The 21,634-nt window shown below is 42.7% G+C and overlaps 2 protein-coding genes across 3 annotated transcripts in view; both read left to right on the top strand.

Annotated features, from left to right (window-relative positions):
• Positions 1-13,244, top strand: part of LOC114550699 (zinc finger protein 271-like) — a 160,025-nt gene extending 146,781 nt beyond the window's left edge. Inside the window, exon 2 of one of the 2 annotated variants that reach the window (XM_028571471.1) lies at positions 12,288-13,244. In XM_028571471.1, coding sequence (XP_028427272.1) covers positions 12,288-12,940 — 653 coding nt within the window. In that variant the 3' untranslated portion in view covers positions 12,941-13,244. Of the gene's footprint in view, positions 1-11,765 lie in introns of both variants that reach the window. The other variant, XM_028571472.1, reaches the window with a different exon arrangement.
• The window catches only part of LOC114550677 (zinc finger protein 2 homolog), a 393,410-nt gene that overhangs the window by 183,522 nt on the left and 188,254 nt on the right, over positions 1-21,634 (top strand). The window lies entirely within an intron of this gene.

The following is a 21,634-nucleotide window of genomic DNA, read 5'->3' as shown; positions in this document are numbered from 1 at the left end:
CGTTTTTATAGCTTTTTTTTGCTCACCTGTGGGTATTGTTAAAAAATGTCCGATACCAATACCATGACTTTGATAACGGTTCCTAAACGATACCTTTTATCGATACCAATTTTATAAAACAAAAAGAAATTAGGCCTACAACATTGTTTTTCAGCTCCTACTGTGTAACGTAGAGATTTCCCGGCCTGTCTCAACGACGTGTAAAGCTACAGCCAATCACAGACATTATTAGATCTTGGTAGAAGCATGCTGCCTGCTTATTGGCTCATTGACCCTGATGAGATTTACGGTACAGGCCAAAAGTTTGGTTACACTTACTCATTCAATGAGTTTCCTTTTTTATTTTCATGACTATTTACATGGTTGATTCTCACTGAAGGCATCAAAACCTATGAATGAACACATATGGAATTATGTACTTAACAAAAAAGTGTGAAATAACTGAAAACATGTCTTATATTTTAGATTCTTCAAAGTAGCCACCCTTTCCTTTTTTTGATAACTCTGCAAACCCTTGGTGTTCTCTCAATGAGCTTCATGAGGTAGTCACCTGAAATGGTTTTCACTTCACAGGTGTGCTTTGTCAGGGTTAATTAGTGGGATTTTTTCCCTTATTAATAAAAAAAACTCATTGAATGAGAAAGTGTATCCTTTAACTTAACTTTTGGCCTGTACTGTACTCCTTAGGTATTGAAATTGGCTATTGATTGACGAGGCATTTTTTTCGATCCTCGATACTTCAGAGGCAATTCGGTCGGTGACTAAAAAGTACTGACTTGGGTACCCAGCCCTACATGAATGTAGAGAACGGTGAACTGCAAGAACAAATAAAGAGTGGTCTGCGAGTGCAGGCAGCCTAGGGACAACCCAGTGCCATGACTAAACCCTGCCGGTCAAAAACAACAGACGGGCCCACCAGTTAGCCAATCCGTGCCTGATTCGTCAGGTTTTGTACACACGTTTGAAAATGATGCTTCATTTTCCACATGTTAAGCAGTGGGGCCTTCCTCTGGAAAATTGCGAGCCTTTAACACTTAATTCCCTGCGTTCTGATGACTTGTACGCTAATTTATGCTTTCATTGCATTCATTTATGGTGGAAATGTCTTATGTAAAGGAAAACATTCAGGCGCCACGCAACAATTTCAACCTGAAAAAGTTATAATATGGATTATAATGCAGTAAGGCTCTCAGTAGGGCTGATGTTCCAGGTCGGTTGGTTGAATAGTTGGCCAACATGCTCTCATATGACCAAATTGTTATTGGTCGGACAATCGCTGCCTGTCAACCGAAGCAGTTTTTTCCCAGCTTCGTATGGGCCGGCAGAAGGTAGAGCACTTGCTGTGGATAATGGTATGGCTAAAGCCTGTATAATAGGTAGAAGAGGACAGCTGTAAACGGTCCATTTGCAACTAAAAATAGATGTTTGCGAACTGTAAAATGTATTGAGTGGCATGTGTGTGGATACCCCAACGTCGGGGCATTTCCACCCCTGCCGTTTTTTGCAAACGTGGTGGCCAGTATCTCTCAAGAACTTCAAAACACTTTTGTTTTACGTTAATTGTCTTTGTTACTGGAGTACATACCATACGTGCGTATCTCAGAGGGAATGTACTTTTGGCGCGCCATTATACAAGCCCATTACATTATATTGTAGTGAGCGTTGTCTGTATGAACTTTTGAAAAAACGGAACCGCACTTGCAACCGCTTGATTGGCATTGCATTGGAAATTTTATTTCCAAACATTACTCTTCATAAGGTTGGGCTGGTTCCGAATTGACTTGCCATTCAGTCCGGATGCTGCTTGGTCTTACAATTTTGTGTATATATAAACATATATAAGACATGCATAAAATAATCAGGCGAAACACATATAGGCTGTTCATCTACTTTATCACATGACATCTGACCACCTCATGTTTCATGTTCTAAGAAGCGAATTATCCACTTTTTAAACATGACTGAGCCTCTGACTTGGAATATTACTGTGAGAGAAGGGGACTTCCACAGGCATGTTTAAGGCATGGAATGGCTACAAAATAAAAACCTCAGTAGACAAAACATTTTATTAAAACTTGTGTGTGACAAATACTGTATATGTCAAAATCTAAGCTTTGTCTGGGAAGCAAACTCCGAGTAGCAAACTCAGATTTATATGTATATATTTTTTTTAAATCCCGCATGGAAATTTACATAAAAAAAACTGTTGCATCGATAATTGGTTTAGAACTGAATCGTTGGCCTCTGAATCGGAATCGAATCGTGAGGTGTGAATAGATTCCCACCCCTAGTTTAAATCACGGATAAGATACATTTTCAGATTAGCACAGAAACGGGGGGGGGAAAGATTTAAATGATTTATTAAAAATGGAATAACAATAACTTACAACAATAAAAGCTTATTTCACCAGTAAATTGCTGTTAAATGGCACTTTAATGTGACCTTTTGGTAACATAGCACTGGATTTAATATTAATTTAAACAAAATATGACATGATCTAATTGCTTTTATGTAAAAAAAAAAAAAAAAAAAAAAAAAATTATCTATCACTACAATTACCCCTACAATGAATATTATAAATAATGTTACAATAAAATTCTCAATTTATATACACACATACACCTTACCATACAGCTGATGGTAAACGTTCTTTCAAAGACAGGATTCCATCACTTTGAATTCCCACATAGCCGGCTTCCCACACGTCTTTTTAGACGTGCGGGAACAGTTCGCCATCATGCACAGAAACTCGCACCAACAACAGCAGGAGGAGGGGCCGTGATACTCTACGCTGCACATGGGCAGGCAGAGGGATTCCTGACTAGGGTTGGGTACCAAAACCCGGTTCCACTATGGTACCGGTTCCTACGCAAACGGTAGTATTCGGACCGGATTACAACGCAAATTTCGGTTCCTCATTTGCTCCGGACAGCGGCAGACTTTTTTTTTTTTTTTTTCTTTCTCCCTTTTCTGCCGAGTGGCGCACGTACCCGCTCGCGGTGTGAAGCGCGTGTCCACGCTATTCCCCCGACATGCACTCTACAATCCCTGCTGATAGACGGCTCTGAAACGGATGTAAAAATATCACACTTTCTCTGTAGTCTACGGTTAGCTAGCTACCGTAAATGAAGGCTACTTTTTAAAATGGCATATTTTCCCTTTGGACTCACCAAAACGGACGTAAAAGCATATTAACCATTCACTGCACGTGATCGCTAGTAAACATATTACACTTGCTCTGCTAGTCTATCGTTCAGGACGAGACCATGTAGCCTGGTGGTGGGGGAGGCGGGACAGCCTCCCCAAATTGTCTGCCCTTTCGTGTGTGTGGGTGTGTGTGTGTGGGTGTGTGTGTACCTCTTGGACACCACCTGAGAGAGTTTTCTCCTGTGCAGGACATGCCATAAGTCAGGAGAGGTGTCCTATCTTGCCAGAGAAGGCAAATATGGTCATTTTTCTGCAAAAGAACTGCTAAAGTTTGAAGCTGGTTGGCATACCAACTCAACATTTATTTTGTTGGTACTTCAACTGGGGAGGCCTCCTCCCAGCTGGATGTGCCTGGAACACCTCCCTAGGGAGGCGCCCAGGGGGCATCCTTACCAGATGCCCGAACCACCTCAACTGGCTCCTTTCGACACGAAGGAGCAGCGGCTCTACTCCGAGCTCCTCACGGATGACTGTGCTTCTCACCCTATCTCTAAGGGAAACGCCAGCCACCCTCCTGAGGAAACCCATTTCGGCCGCTTGTACCCTGGATCTCGTTCTTTCGGTCATGACCCAGCCTTCATGACCATAGGTGAGGGTAGGAACGAAAATTGACCGGTAGATTGAGAGCTTTGCCTTCTGGCTCAGCTCTCTTTTCGTCACAACGGTGCGATAAATTGAATGTAATACCGCACCAGCTGCGCCGATTCTCCGACCAATCTCCCGCTCCGTTGTCCCCTCACTCACGAACAAAACCCCAAGGTACTTGAACTCCTTCACTTGGGGTAAGGACTCATTCCCTACCTGGAGTAGGCACTCCATCGGTTTCCTGCTGAGAACCATGGCCTCAGATTTAGAGGTGCTGATCCTCATCCCAACCTCTGCTGCAAACCAATCCAGTGAGTGCTGAAGGTCGCAGGCCGATGATGCCATCAGGACCACATCATCTGCAAAGAGCAGCGATGAGATCCCCAGCCCACCGAACTGCAACCCCTCCCCACCCAGACTACGCCTCGATATCCTGTCCATAAATGTTACAAACAGGATTGGTGACACAGCGCAGCCCTGGCGGAGGCCAACCCTCACCTGAAATGGGTCCGACTTACTGCAGAGATCCCGGACACAGCTCTCACTTTGGTCGTACAGAGATTGGATGGCCCTGAGAAGAGACCCACTCACCCCATACTCCCGCAGCACCTCCCACAGTATCTCCCGGGGGACCCGGTCATATGCCTTTTCCAGATCCACAAAACACATGTAGACCGGTTGGGCATACTCCCAGGCTCCCTCCAGGATCCTTGCGAGAGTGAAGAGCTGGTCCGTTGTTCCACGACCAGGACGGAATCCGCATTGTTCCTCTTCAATCTGAGGTTCGACTATCGGCCGAACCCTCCTTTCCAGCACCTTGGAGTAGACTTTACCAGGGAGGCTGAGAAGTGTGATACCCCTGTAATTGGCACACGCCCTCTGGTCCCCCTTTTTTAAAAAGGGGAACCACCACCCCGGTCTGCCACTCCTTTGGCACTGTCCCAGACTTCCACGCAATGTTTAAGAGGCGTGTCAACCAGGACAGCCCCTCCACACCCAGAGCCTTGAGCATTTCTGGACGGATCTCCTCAATCCCAGGGGCTTTGCCACTGTGGAGTTGTTTGACTACATCAGTGACTTCCGTCTGGGAAATTGACAATGATCCCCCATCATCCTCCAGCTCTGCCTCTAACATAGAGGGCGTATTAGTCAGATTCAGGAGTTCCTCAAAGTGCTCCTTCCACCGCCCTATTACCTCCTCAGTTGAGGTCAACAGTGTCCCATCCTTACTGTACACAGCTTGGATGGTTCCCCGCTTCCCCCTCCTGAGGTGGCGAACAGTTTTCCAGAAGCACCTTGGTGCCGACCGAAAGTCCTTCTCCAAACTTCTCCCACACCCGCTGCTTTGCCTCTTTCACGGCAGAGGCTGCAGCCCTTCGGGCCCTTCGGTACCCTGCAACCGCCTCCGGAGTCCTCTGGGATAAAATATCCCGGAAAGACTCCTCCTTCAGTCAGACGGCTTCCTTGACCACCGGTGTCCACCACGGTGTTCGTGGGTTACCGCCCCTTGAGGCACCTAAGACCACAGCTCCTCGCCGCAGCTTCAGCAATGGAAACTTTGAACATTGTCCACTCGGGTTCAATGCCCCCAGCCTCCACAGGGATGCACGAAAAGCTCTGCCGGAGGTGTGAGTTGAAAGTCTGTCGGACAGGGGCCTCCTCCAGACGTTCCCAATTTACCCGCACTACCCGTTTGGTCTTACCAGGTCTGTCCAGAGTCTTCCCCCACCCTATGACCCAACTCACCACCAGATGGTGATCAGTTGACAGCTCCGCCCCTCTCTTCACCCGAGTGTCCAAAACATACGGCCTCAGATCAGATGAAACGATTATCTCCGAACTCTTGTTTGATGCATATGCACAAACAACAGTCAGAGTTTGCCCCCCCACAACCCGCAGGCATAGGGAGGCGACCCTCTCGTCCACCGGGGTAAACTCCAATGCAGCGGCGCTCAGCCGGGGGCTTGTGAGTATCCCCACACCTGCCCGGCGCCTCACACCCTGGGCAACTCCGGAGAAGAAAAGAGTCCAACCCCTATCCAGGAGTATGGTTCCAGAACCGAGACTGTGTGTAGAGGTAAGCCCCACCAGATCTAACCGGTAGCGCTCCACCTCCCGCACCAGTTCCGTCTCCTTTCCCCACAGAGAGGTGACGTTCCACGTCCCCAGAGCCAGCGTCTGCTGCCCGGGTCTGGTCCGTCGAGGCCCCTGACCTTCACTGCCACCCATGTAGCAGCGCACCCGACCCCATCGGTTCCTCCCACAGGTGGTGGGCCCATGGGATGAAAATCACTCGGTCCCCTTTAAATCTTTCAGAAAAGGATGTAAGTGTATCGACATATATCGAATCGTATCGTTGGCTGAATATTGTGAGATATATATATATATATATATATATATATATATATATATATATATATATATATATATATATATATATATATATATATATATATATATATATATATATATATATATATATATATATATATATATATATATATATATATATATATATATATATATATATATATATATATATATATATATATATATATATATATATATATATATATATATATATATATATATATATATATATATATGTGTATGTGTGTATATATGTGTGTATATATATGTATATGTGTATATATATATATGTGTATATATATGTATATGTATATATATGTGTATATATATGTATATGTATATATATATGTATATATATGTATATGTGTATATATATATATATATATATATATGTATATATATATATATGTATATATATATATATGTATATGTATATACAGTGGGGGAAATAAGTATTTGACCCCTTGCTGATTTTGCAGGTTTGCCCACTTACAAAGAATGCAAAAATCTACAATTTTAATCATATGTACATTCTAACAGTGAAAGACAGAATCCCAAAGAAAATTCCAGAAAATCACATCATATGAATTTATTAAAATTGATAACCATCTGATGAGGAAAAACAAGTATTTGACCCCCTGGACAAACAGCATGTTAATATTTTGTAGAAAAGCCATTATTGGCCAGCACAGATGTCAAATGGTTTTTATAGTTGGTGACAAGGTTTGTGCACATTTCGGCAGGGATGTTGGCCCACTCCTCCCTGCAGACAGCCTCCAAATCATTCAGGTTCCGAGGTTGTCGCCTGGCAACTCAAATTTTAAGCTCCCTCCAAAGATTTTCAATCGGATTCAGGTCTGGAGACTGGCTAGGCCACTCCAGAACCTTGATGTGCTTCTTCTTCAGCCACTCTTTTGTTGCTTTGGCGGTGTGCTTAGGGTCGTTGTCGTGCTGAAACAGCCATCCTCGACCCATCTTCAGCTCTCTCACTGAGGGAAGGAGATGTCGGTCCAGAATTCCACGATACATGGCCCCGTCCATCCTCCCCTCAATACGATAGAGCTGTCCCGTCCCCTTGGCTGAAAAGCACCCCCAAAGCATGATGTTGCCACCACCATGTTTGACGGTGGGGATGGTGTTCTTTGGGTTGTACTCGGTGTTCTTTGCCCTCCAAACACGACGAGTTGAGTTGAGGCCAAAAAGTTCTATTTTGGTCTCATCTGACCACATCACCTTCTTCCAGGCCTCTTCTGAGTCGTCCAGGTGGTGAATGGCGAACTTCATGCAGGCCTGTACATGTTTCTTCTTGAGCAGGGGGACCTTGCGTGCGCTGCAGGATTTCAATCCATGACGGCGTAGTGTGTTACCAACCGTTTCTTTTGTAACTGTGGTCCCAGCTGCCTTCAGTTGATTCATCAGTTCCCCTCTTGTGGTTTTGGGATGATTCCTCACCGTTCGCATGATCAGGGACACCCCACGAGGCAAGATCTTGTGTGGAGGCCCAGACCGAGGGAGGTTGGCGGTGGTGTGGTGCTTCTTCCATTTCCTGATAACTGCACCGACAGTTGATCTTTTCTCTCAAGTTGCTTTCCGATTCTCTTGTAGCCCATCCCAGCCTTGTGCAGATCAACAATCTTGTCCCTGATGTCCGAGAAAGCTCTTTGGTCTTGCCCATGGTGGTGATGTTGGATGCTGGTTGTTTGGGTGTTGACAGGTGTCTTTTATACAGGTAACGAGGTGAGGCAGGTGTATTTGATGTAGATAATTGGTTCGGATTGGGGCTGTGTCTTAAAGAGAGACTAACTGGCTTGTAGGAGCCAGAATACTTGCTGTTTGTCCAGGGGGTCAAATACTTGTTTTTCCTCATCAGATGGTTATCAATTTTAATAAATTCATATAATGTGATTTTCTGGAATTTTCTTTGGGATTCTGTCTTTCACTGTTAGAATGTACATATGATTAAAATTGTAGATTTTTGCATTCTTTGTAAGTGGGCAAACCTGCAAAATCAGCAAGGGGTCAAATACTTATTTCCCCCACTGTATATGTGTGTATGTATGTATGTATGGAGAGAGAGAGAGAGAGAGAGAGAGAGAGAGAGAGAGAGAGAGTCGCTACAGCCTACCTAACTACCACCCACCATGTCCAACAGTTCCCTTTTATCATCAGCACTATCAAGTATATTAGTAGAAAAAAAAAATATTGTATGGTAGGGCTGCAGCTATCGATTATTTTAGTAATCAAGGATTCTACGGATTATTCTTATTATAAGACATACTTTTGCTTTATTGAAGAGCAATAGTAAATATACAGTACAAAGTTTCCTTTTGGTTTCCTAAATAAAACATTTAAACATTAAAATAACGATACATAAACATTGCCTTTACGGTTATAGGCTTGTAGCATTTGTAAGACGCTAAACAAGTGAACTCGGCTGCTTGCTCTGTTGAACATAATCAATGCAGCTGTCCGTACAAAGCAATGACTTTAATGTACTATCAAAGGAGTGAAATAATAGCTATCAGTATGTATTACAGTACAGTTTAAGCCCATCCTGCGACAGTAATAATAATCCATGTGGAAACAGTTTTTTTTTTTTTTTTTTTTTTTTTTCGATATTCGATCCTAGATCACGTGACACGACAGGTGAACATTGTGTGGTAGGTGGTTGCTACTCACCATCTTTCTGTGCATGAGAAAGAGAATATACACACTGTTGGCCTCCTGACTGTGTTCTATCAAAGTAAGAAAAAAATATATATATTTTGGTAAACCTGGTCAAGAACCAACCACAGTTGTTGCCATTAGTCTGCAGTCTTGCATTAATATTTATAGATACAATCAATTAGTCCATCATTTTGGAATTATTGTCAGGAGTTAGTATCACATAGGGCTGCAACTAATGATTACTTTGGTAGTCGACTAATCTGTTGATTTTTTTTTTTTTTTTTTTTTTTTTTTTTAGATTAGTCAACTATTATTTTTTATCACACCCTCAATCTCTGCTTCCTTTGGGCGGGGCTCCTGTACCGGACTCCAGTGCATGTTTTATCTCACCTGCTCAAGTCTGTACTGGAGTCCGACCGATAAAGGATTTTTAAGGCCGATATCAATACGAATATTTAATGATTTAAAAATCCGATATTCCGATATGTCGACTGATGTATAAACGGTTAATTTTTTTTATACAGAAACGCATAACAAAACACAGATTTCCCTAACATTAGTTATTTGAGTCCTCACTAAAATAATATAATTCAGTTTAAAAATAAACTTTTGTTTTATTATCCAACATAACAGAGGAACATCAAAATATATTAAAGTTCTGATAAATAAAATGTATAAAAATACAAACTTAAGATATGAAACTTAAAGGGTTAAACACGAGTGTTGCCAAGAGGGACGTTGTAGAGTGCCATCTGGTGGACAGACTATACAACGCCAACACTCATAACATGGTTGAAGGGTGTTTCGTCCGTTTTTATTTAATTTTTTAAATATTCATTTATCGGCCATTATAAATGCCAATACCGATAGTTTTTGAAAAATGCCTAATATCGGACGATTTTTTTTTTTTTTTTTTTTTTAATATATACACTGAAATAGCAATATCTGTATTTAGACTTCCATGGATAGGGGGTATCTAACTATTAACAGCCAGTGTGGGAAATATTAAGTAATGCGGTAGCCAGAGACTAATGAGCTCAAGACACTCACAAGCACTATTTGTTTTTACGAGGTAAGATTTATATACTTAGCAGCCTATATGGATTTATTTTTTCCAAAGAAGTGGTCTCCTCTCTTTGCGTCTCTTAAAGGGATATTTCACCGTTGGAAAGATTAATATATCTTTAAATCGTGTCACTTATGTAGTAAAAAAATGTGAATTTCATCTTAGAAATTGGTGGCTTCTAGGCTGAGAAAAGACAGAAAATGTGTTTTTGGCTCATGTGGATGAAAGACACTAAATCCCCGAATGCACTTGCTTCGCTGCTTTAGAGTCCACTCCCAAGCCACGCCTACCGTTTACAGACAGAAATACAGTGAGACAGCATTCAACTCAACAGGTTACATTTAGTGCACACACATTATAGGCTCTGTAAAGTTCAGCTAACGCATACTAGCATTAGCGCTTGGTGGGCTGTAAACCCAGAGTATAAACACAGCTGTAAATTTGCGTGGAATGTAGAATGGTCGCCATTTAACAGTCACAAACTCCACCAGCGGTTAGCAGTTAGTTGGATACAAGCACCCCATTTCTGCACCAGTCCGTGATAACACAGCCCACCTCTCCACGAGTCTTACCCAGCGACAGAGCAGCAGGCCTGGTAGCTGGATAGTCCGGTACACTGTTGCATGGCCATGTTTCCACAACAACAAAAACACGGCAGTCTCTGAACTCGCGTTGGGAGTTTCGTTGAAGTTGGATGTAGTCCAGTTTGTTGTCTAATGAGCGGACACTTGCAAGCAGGATTGATGGAACAGGTGGCCGGCTAGCGTTAGCTTTCCACCTAGCTAGCTCATAGCTCCAGCCCTCGTTCCGCGTTTCACTGCTGAGGATGTCCCCTACCTACCCACGCAGTAACTAATCATTCACGGACCCTCCCCCTCTCTCAAACACATTGGCCAACCCTGGCAGACTCGAGTAGTGCGAGTAGTTTTAAAATGTACTCGCACCGTCTCAAAAATTGGTCGCAGTCTGCAGCCCTGCCCATCAAGAATGTACAAATGTATGTACAAGTTGGGAATAAAAATGTATGTATTTTGTATCCTCATTTTACTCTTGCTAACTCATGCATAAAATGCTAGTGGGCATTATTTGACCGGGATAATCGTTTAATTGATAATGGGCGGTGCTCTTCGACCATTTCAATTTAATTTTGCTTTTTGCCACTATAGAGCACCAAGTAATAATACTATGTATGCTATAGGAATTATACATTTATGTATAATACTCAGTGGTGCTTTCTCACTGCTTTTACTGGCTGCATATTGTCATTATAAGTATAATTATTGATGTTTTGGCCTTTTTAAATGTACATTTATGGACATTATGTTAAGGTGTGTTGTGCACTTTAGTTTGATATGAAGGTAAACCTGAGCAATTTAGTTAATTTGTTCATTTTTCAGTATGTATAATACAAATTGTTATTTGTGGATTGTGTTGGACGCCATCATCTCTGTGCTTTCATTGTTTTGTCAGAACCACAGGTTCTGACAAAACATTTAAGCAACAATTAAGTCTAAGGTAAATATGTGCATTGCTATGCCTTCAACCTAACATAATAAAGTGCGGTGAACTAATACTGCGGTCCTGTCAAATTCCCCCCAAGTTTCCAATGATTGCTTCTCTGAGGGCACAGCTTTTACAGCGAGTTGGAGAGCAGAGATGGGGCTTGAGTTTTCAGAATGGAAGTGTACAAGCTCTTGGCTAAAAAGTCAGCAGCGAGGAGAGTTGTGCTCAGTAGTGTATGATCGACTTTAGGGACCCGTGGTAAAACAGATGATGTCATCATGAACTTGTGTTCGGAAGAATTAATGAAATTGGCTAAGTAGCAAATTACGGTTAAGATTCACATTTAATGGTTGTTTTGTGTTTCAGCTTTACCTTTCGATGTCCAGAAAGTGATTGTTGGGGAAGAACATCAGCAGGAGTGGAGCTCCAGTCTGGACCAGGAAGAGCCAGAGCCCCCACACATTAAAGAGGAACAGGAGGAACTCTCAATCAGTCAGGATGAAGAGCAGCTTCAAGGGCTGGAGGAGACCGATATCACCAAGTTCACATTCACTCCGGTCTGTGTGAAGAGTGAGGATGATAAAGAGGAACTTCAGTTATCACAGTTTAATCAAAGACAAACCGTAGAGATGAAAACAGAAGCTGATGGAGAGGACTGTGGAGGACCAGAACCAGCCATTAACAGTTCGCGTTCACAACCCGATGAGGACGACAAGAATGGAGACTCTTCTGAACCTGAGACTGATGACAGTGCTGATTGGAAGAAGACCAGAGAACCTCAGTCAGGTTTAGACTCTCTGAATAATGAGGAAGTCCCTGTTAGTGATTCAAGATGTGGTCCTGGTGAGAAAGCATTTAGCTGCTCAGTCTGTAAGAAAGCTTTTACAGACAGTGCACATTTACAAAGACACACGAGAACCCACACAGGAAAGAGGCCATTTAGCTGCTCGGTCTGTGAGAAAGCTTTTACAATGAGTGAAAATTTACAGGCACACATGAGAATCCACACAGGAGAGAGGCCATTTAGCTGCTCAGTCTGTAATAAAGCTTTTATACAGAGTGGACATTTACAGAAACACATGAGGATCCACACAGGAGAGAAACCATTTAGCTGCTCAGTCTGTAAGAATGCCTTTACAGATCGTGCACATTTACAAAGACACATGAGAATCCACACAGGAAATAGACCATTTAGCTGCTCAGTCTGTAGGAAAGCTTTTACAATGAGGGAAAATTTACACGCACACATGAGAATCCACACTGGAGAGAGACCGTTTAGCTGCTCAGTCTGTGAGAAAGCGTTCACAGAGAGAGGACATTTAAAGGCCCACATGAGAACCCACACTGGAGAGAAACCGTTTAGCTGCCCCTTCTGCAAGAAAACTTTCACAATGAGTGGCCATTTACAGCAACACATGAGAATCCACACTGGAGAGAAGCCGTTTAGCTGCTCAGTCTGTAAGAAAGCTTTTACAGTGAGTCGAACTTTACATAGACACATGAGAACCCACACAGAGGGGAGAGACCATTTAGCTGTGTGAAGTGGAGCTGTAGTCCATAAGGAGGGCAGAGAACCTCAGTGAGGTTTAAACACTGAAAATGTAAAGTGTATATTCTGGGTCCTTAAAAAATTTAGGCTTTAAAATGTCTCGAATATGATTGTGATAGGTGTTAAAAAATGTGTTGGATTACGAAGTTAATGTGTCTGTTGGTATCCCATGAACTGGACTTCTTGGGAAATGAAAGAGTCAGTCCGTGCAACCCCAGCTCTCTTCTAAATGGCAGCTATTCTTAACCCTTGTGTTGTCCTTTGGGTCACCGGGACCCAAAAGGACAACACAAGGGTTATGTACTTCCGTTTATTTTGTTGAGAATTGCTCTCTAAACCCTGTCTCTTGTAAAGTAAGTAAGAAAGTTTGTTTCTAGAGCACATTTAAACACTGTTTAAGCTGGGCAAAATTTTGTACCAACAAGCACTAAGGTGCTGTATTAACCCTTGTTTTGTCCTTTGGGTCACAAGGACCCGAAGGACCACACAAGGGTTAAATCACAAGGAACTGCCACCCAACTCAGTCTCCCTTAAGTCTCTACTGCATCTCTCAGCCGGGGTCCAGATCAGCTCTTAGCTAACGCGTGGCCTACTGAAAGTAGCCCAACACAAACTCTACTCTAGCAGTTGATGTGAGTGCCTGCACCTAAACAAAAGAACAGAAGAGGTTATCACCAAGTTAACCACAATAACCGAAGCTACCGGCTTTATCCAGCCGGCAGGATTGGAAATACAGCACAATGGAGACTGAATCATTTGACCTCAGAACCACAATTCTCCCAGCCTGGCTTTCTCACGAAACCAAGGAGTTCTTCCTCCTGATAATGTAACCAACTCGGGCCAGCATTAGCATGGCAACAGCAGCTAAGCAAAGCCGTTAACTGTTTAACTTCTATTAATGTATTGATTTACTTTGAATGCCATCTTGACCTATATTGTCGTAATGTTTGTTTAGTCAATCAAGTTGTTTCAGTTAGTCAAATGTTTGTATGAAAAGAACTATACAAATGTAAAGGCTACAGTAGGCCTATTTTATACACACTTAGACACACACATACAGACTATATTATTATTATTATTAATACGAATCCGCCTGTAAGCTTAAAATCATCCATCTCCCACCCACTTAAATGAATTATTTTCTCCGATTTAGAGACCCACATGGCCATTTCACTGTCCCTTCATCACTGTAGGCTGCTTTGCTTTTTAAATAATGTATTGTGTTGATGTAGCCTAGGAGTGTTTTCTATAATGATTTACCTCTCTTTTAATGAGAGAGGCTGCTTGTAAACCTTCCAGCGCACGCAGAAATGTCACTGCAGCTGATACCGTCGGACGTATTAAGCAGCAAAAACCAGCGAAGGTTGTAAACTTGACAGCGACAAACCGAACTAGACCTTTTACTTCTGAAATAGGCCCAATGAAGTCGCTGATGTTTCTCGAGCGTCTCTCAGACGCACTTTCAAACGGAGTTCTTATGTCCGACAGGAGATCCGCTATGTTCACATTTTAGAGAACGTTAATATGTTCCTTGTCAATTGTGCGTTATTTCACACACACGCTTTTAATCAATGTTAATTTGTATGATCTGACCGGCCCAATCCGTAACGTTATAGCAACTACAGGCCTGCATAGGCGTAAATCAGAAATATCATTAAAAACCATGCTGTGTATTGTAAATAACATGATGATGTATACTTAAAATATCTGTGTAAGTAGTAAAACGATACAAACCCCCAAAAATGCTTTTTAAGTCCCGTCCCGTCCCCACCGGGAGAGAATGAGAGAGAACATACAACCGTAATGCTACAATAACGTTAGTTGTGGAATGTAAGTAGGCGGTTTAAGGCCATTTTATTCACATTAAACATCGGATGAGGTTTTTCTTTTCTCAAAACCTTGTGTGTGTGAACTGATATTAGGGTTAATATTGAAGATCTACAGCTGTGTTTTGCTCAATAAGATGTTAAGTGACCGACCAGTGGGTTTGCTGCAGTTAAATATGCAGTAGCTCACAAAAGTGAGTACACCCCTCACATTTTTGTAAATATTTCATTATATCTTTTAATGGGAAAAAGAAATTACACTTTGCTACAATGTAAAGTATTAAGTAAATGTGCTGTCCCCTCAAAATAACTCAACACACAGCCATTAATGTCTAAACCGCTGGCAACGAAAGTGAGTACACCCCTATGTTAAATTCCCATAGAGGCAGGCAGATGTTTATTTTCAAAGGCCAGTTATTTCATGGATCTAATAAAAATGGAGGCAAAGTTTATCAAACTTGGAGCATGTACATACAGGCAGCTTTAGTTGAGAAAGTAGTTAAAACAAATGGCGCTGGGCATGAATAGAGGACAAGAAGAAAAGGGTGGAGACGGGAAGCCGTTTAGCACTTGGTGTCTCAAATTGAGGAAGCCAGTTGCTGCTTCTGCAACGCATGTTTTGGACGGCAGCAGTAAGACAGTGCTTGCTGGTCATTAGTTGCTAATCACAAAGCTTTGGTCCGTGCTCTCTGTCATACGAGTACGTTACCGGCAACGACGGCTACCGTTAAGACTGCGACTGTGCCTTTACTGACCGACCGTGATACAAACAATACATGTGTGCACATTCATAGTGGAACATGATTTGTAAAAGCTATCTGAAGCCCAAACTGCTTTGACAAAGCTGTCTGTTTGGAATTAAATCAGATCAGAACCCAGACCCAGACGAAACCTAATATTTATGTGGAGGCCGCAAGATAATTTTATACTTATAATATGACCGCGTGGCGAACCTATGAACCTAATTCATATTCACACATCTGGCGTTAAACATTTGTGTTGTTGTTGCCCAGATAAAATGACTGAGAAAAGAAAAACCGACCTAAGAATGGCCGCTTATGGAAATACTAACATTGCTATGTCACAGGCAAAGGAGACCGAAATAACTGAGGAACAGGGAGACCAGGGACAGTCAGGTGGAGGGTCTCAGGGAGACCAGGGACAGTCAGCTGGAGAGTCTCGGGGAAGTGTGTTGAGCTTAGTTCATATTTTTGGAGGGGTGTGGCTGTCAGGGTGAGCAGATGAGCTTTACCAGTGGCTCACTAATTTACATTATGATCAGCTAGTTTAACAAGTGTACAAAAGCGTTGTATTTCTTTTTATATGGGGGACACTTTTTTCAAAATAAGTCGTTATGTTTTAAGGTGTCTTTTTGTGGCTTGATTGTAAACAACTTAAACATAAATAAATGGGTTTAAAGAAGAATCTTTTGGTCAATTTAGTCAGCTTTTTCATTGAATCAAGAGAAACGCTGAAAAGAAGGATCTATTTTCTCTCTCTCTCTCTCATACCTCTTTGTTTACGGGTAAAAAGACTTCCACAGAGGATCAAGGAGTCACATATTTGGAAAATGAGATAGGCCCCTTTTAATAAGGGTGTCAATTAAGTCACCATCCATCCATCTTCGTCCAGTTTATCCGGTGTCGGGTCGCGGGGGGGAGCAGCTCCAGCAGGGGACCCCAAACTTCCCTTTCCCGAGCAACATTAACCAGCTCCGACTGGGGGATCCCGAGGCGTTCCCAGGCCAGGTTAGAGATATAATCCCTCCACCTAGTCCTGGGTCTTCCCCGAGGCCTCCTCCCAGCTGGACGTACCTGGAACACCTCCCTAGGAGGGCGCCCAGGGGGATCCTTACCAGATGCCCGAACCACCTCAACTGTCACAATCTCGAATTTCAAATAAAAAAATGTAATCGTCGATGCTGCCATGCCCCCATGTCATGTCCGGTCAGCTTGCCAAGCAGGAAAAAAAACATAGACGTGTTCATAGACTACCGCTTGAGGTAGTCCATTTCCATGTCCATGTTTTCAGGTTGATAAAAAAAAAAAAATAAATATCTACTGACAATGTCGGACATGGACATTTCAACAATTACAAATATCTAATGTGTTTTCATTACTTCTACATTACAATTCTTGAGTTTACTTGAAGCTGCACTGAAGTTCACATTTCCCATTGCTTCCCCCTGAACTCTCCCCCCTGGGATCACCCCGCAAATTCACAAGGGCAGAACGTATACGTAGAATTTTGTCTACTTTTGGGAGACACTACTTGTGATAAGATTTTAAACCCCTTCAGGCGCCTGATGGCCCTTTCCACATATATTCTAACATCTGCAATTCCTCTAGTGGAAGTGACCTGCTCTTCAGTAGGTTTTGCACCTTTTTTTTGTGAATGAGGGTATGACTAGGTTAACTTTCCTTTTCAAAGAGTAGGTCTCTAATTGTGAATCCACGGTCTGGCATGTCGTGCCCAACGGGCTACTATTTTGACCCTTTGCCGCACCTTTACTTATCATCAAGCTGCCGTACTTCCTCGTAACACATCCTGCTGCTGCAGGCTGCAGGCATGGCGGAGAAAGACAACAGCAACACAATTCTGAATGGCGCTTTTTAGTTTCCAAAACTCCTGGACAGCTCATTAGACAAGTCAAAAGCCAGATGCACATTGTGTAAAGCCGAATTAAAATAGCACCGAAGCGCGTCAAGCTTGCGCTATCGCCTACGAGCTAATTAACGTGACTCAGGTTGATGCTACTGGGCTCAGACAAAGCACTATTTTGGATAAATAATATTTGGATTCTCGGGTCTTAAAGACGTACTACGGTTGGCATGTTCTGACCCGTCTTTTACATCTTCCCGCCGAGGGGAACGGTAGTTTCACGCGTACACAGCCTGTACGACACGGAGAAATCAACTGGAACTGCTGCAAAGTGCAAACGCGAGTCTCATTAACCAGTGATCACTGGACGTCCGTGAGTAATCAACATGATTAAGAAGTTACTGCACGCTATATTGCCTCTGGTAAGGAAAGGGATTTTTAGTTTTTTAGTTAGGTACTTGGAGGAATTGTGCAGTAATGACAGAGTCACATTTTTCTTTTGTTTACAGTCAATAAATAATAAACCAATACAAATCTTAAAGTCAATTTCATGAAGCAACTTTCCTTGCATTCATTTGATTGAAATCAAATGATTGAATTCAAATGTTTGAAGTAGAATGCCAGCGTACTGTACAGTAATGAGTCTGAATCATTTAGAAGAATATTAGTTGCCACACTGCACTGTGTTGCTTGATGACAGACTTCTTTGGTTTTGGTGGGCAGCTCCGCATAACCATGATGCAGTAAGGCAGGGTCTTCCCACTGGGTCTTGATGGTTTTGTCCGAAGATGAGTCCCCGTTGCAATCTAAGTTGACTATGAAAATCAAATCAGGTTTCAGGCCTTATGTTGTGCTCTACTACTTCAGTAGCAGGTGGCAAGGTAAGTCACGTTATCTTTAGGAATACCAGTACGACTTACAGTTTTATTAGGGTGTCCAGACGTCCCGGTTTTGAATTCCATGTCCCGAGTCCCGACAAAAGCCTGTCGGGACGCTAAAATGTCCCGGTTTACACCAGGAGCGGCGTCTGCCGATTTTGCCCGGGCTTCGGCCCCAAATGTTTTGAGTATAGCCCCGAATGTAACTTTGTCCAGTTTATTTTTCCGCGGCAAATAGAACGGGCCACTACGTGCAGGGTCCCAACCATGCTGTATTTGTTGCGGTCACCTAGCAACATGGACTAGCAACCGTTTCTACATGAGGAAAGCCCTGTGAAAGGTTTCATTTTTTGGAGGAATCATAGCCAAATCAGTCTAATACGTTGATGCCATCAACACAAAGTTTAGAAGCGCACTAATAATAATTTAGTTTGAAGTTTTGTGACGTGATGTTTCCAGTCTACGTTTCAGACTCAGACACACGGAGCTCTGAAGCAGACCGGTGGATCTCTTGGTGTCCACTCTCGCTGTAAAATGCTGGACAGCTGTTGACATGCTGCGGCAGATGCGTTGCGTTTGTGCTCCGTGTATTTCTGCAGTAGTTTCGGGTTTCCACCTCCGACGTATAGCAGCGGACATCCACTTCTCTAGCTAAACTATTTGTCTCATTCAGAGACCAGAGGCCCAAACGGGGCTCTGTGTCTGTCAGAAGGTTCAGAGATCTATTGTATCAGCAGAGCAATCACCTAATGCACAGCAGACTATGGTGCAGGTAGATTCTTTTCTGAAATAATAGTGAGTTATACCTGTAATAGCCTATTATAACTTTATTTTTCTCAAAATATCACGACTCCTCCAAATCTCAGAGAACACAGATGTATTTTGAATGTGCACAATTTTGGACATGAGCAGAAATCTTGCTCAAACATCTGAAATATTACAGTCCAGGGGTTTATTAATGAATTAAAATGAATTAACGTATCATTGAGGTGAATAATTGTCATATGCACATTTAAGGAGGTTACTTCCTCAACAAAAGATGCAAAACAGGAGAGAGGGGTAAATGATGCCTAGGCTACATGTGTGCTGACTAATATATATAATTAGAAAAGTCAATCTACAGGAGAATAAATAGATGAACGCACTACAGAATGCATGAGAGCCTTACTTCAATATATTCCATTATGTTTTTATATTTGGATTGTAACCTGTGTTTCTCTTTACATAAAGATATTTGCAGCATACATTGATTCAGAAAAAGGTCGAAATAGGGGCATACAAATTCACCAGAATGCAGGAAATGAAGTGTTTAATGCTCAAAATTTTCAATAAATCATTTAATTCTTTTGGTGTTATTGGAATAAATAACACTTCAAAAAATTAGAAATAATCTCAACATAAATCTCACACTAAGCTGAAAAAGGCTGTTGCTGCAATTCTGTTAATTTTACAGTAAAAAAACACTTAATATTAGATGATGACGTTAAAAAGCGTGTGCAAGCACTTAATCTGGTCACCCTAAGTTTTATGCTAATGTTCATTATTAAAGGGATATTTCACCGTTGGAAAGATGAATAAATCTTTAAATTTGGTCACTTATGCAGTAGAAATGTGTTACATATACGGTGTAACGATCCAACACCGGGCCCCTATGCAGGATTATCAAGGCGGGCCCCCCTACTACAGCACGTGTCCAAGAGTATGCTACCATGATTAGTACAGGATAGGATCATAGAGACACAGCATGTCCTGTTTTTCACCTTTTATGAGGCAAAAACAAAAACTGGCTGGTAAAAAGTCCCAACAACAAGGCACTGCTGGGATCTCCTGTTTACTAGACAGGCACTTTAACCAACTAAGCCACAGCACCTCCTTGAGGACCTCTGTAATTTTAAAAAGTTCAATTCTCTTTCATCTTGTATGAGCTGTTTAACATGCTGTCGGATTGATAGATTCAAACACAGAAGCTGCGTCTCACTTCCCTTAAATAGCATTCCCTTTTTTTCGTGTCTTAGGCCATCCCACCGAGGAAGCACGGGAGAGATACGAAGAAATCATGGGGACGGGGGGGAGGAATTGTGTTTTAGAGGGATGAGATGTCCTTTCCTCGTCAGCTGTATGGGCTGAGTTAGCGACGGCTTCCGGGGGAAGGCTGCTCTCGTGTGTCCTCCCTCCTTGGTGATCCTTCCTCGGTCCTCCATTCTCGCTCCTCGGGGCAGGAATGAGAGCTTTGAGATGGCGTTCACAAAGGAGGGGGCCGGAACAACTTCTGGTTCAGCCCTGGGCCGAGGAGCTATCAAATAAGAGAAGTGAGCTCCAGCTAGAGGCACCCGGACTGAAAGAGTTCACTTAAAGACAGACTTTTCTATGTTAAAAGCTGGGGTCTATTTCACAAGGCAGGATTTCCTAAATCCAGGATAACCGATAAAGCGAGGCTTGAGCCAGTCTAATCAGAGCATGCTGGCCTTGTGCCTTTCATGACACGGGAATTTGGATAGATGCCCGTTCACGTCTTTCTTTAACAGGCCGCGGGGTCGATCACAGATTTACTGATGCTGAAATAAAGAATAGAGAACAGATTTTAAGATTTTACTCCTCACTTTTAAGGCTCTTCATGGCTTGGCACCCTGCTATATCTCTGACCTCCTGGCACCGTACACCTTGAGATCCTCGGGCAGAGGTTGTCGGTCTGTTCCGGGGTCCCGGCTCAAAAACTACAGGGGACAAAGTGTCCCTGGAACGATCTGCCCGAGCATATCAGATCAGCTGAGTCAGCGTCCTCCTTTAAAGCCTCTGAACACCCACCAAGGTGCTTTGAGTCATTCAGGCTGATTAGACTCATTTTCAGGTTGAAGGTGGGCCGGAGCTTTGATGGGAACTTATTAGGTCAAAAATTCTTTCAGCCAATAAGGATGACAAAGCTGTCATTTGTCCCGCCCTAACAGGTGCAAGAACACTAACAGTGGACTCAGGAAGATGTCAATCACTCAGTCCAACCACACCCACACAGTCCTGGGAAAGGTCCAATCAGCCACATTAGCCGCTTTCCGACCGGATGGATTTTTGCACTTCCTAGAACATAAAATTCCTAGAACTCTTTTTTTTTTTTTTTTTTTTTTCTCGTGTTCCGACTGGACCAATTTGGGGATTTTTAAGTTCCTCTGGCTGCAGTTCCTGTAACTCTTTCAGTTCCTACTTCAGGGCAGGGTCTTTTCGCTGTTCCCTTCTCAGCATCGGGACCTAGGTCAACGAGGGTCGGGTTTCCGGTACGGTTTCTACATGAACGCAGCATAAGGTCACCGCCGTAATGTTACATTTCCAGTATTCAATTATGTCATGTGAGGGTGTTAAACTTCCGAAAAGTCTGATGTCTGATCGGCT

Source organism: Perca flavescens, chromosome 24, assembly GCF_004354835.1.
Source record: "Perca flavescens isolate YP-PL-M2 chromosome 24, PFLA_1.0, whole genome shotgun sequence".
Taxonomy (NCBI): domain Eukaryota; kingdom Metazoa; phylum Chordata; class Actinopteri; order Perciformes; family Percidae; genus Perca; species Perca flavescens.
This window is presented reverse-complemented; position numbering and strand designations above follow the sequence as displayed.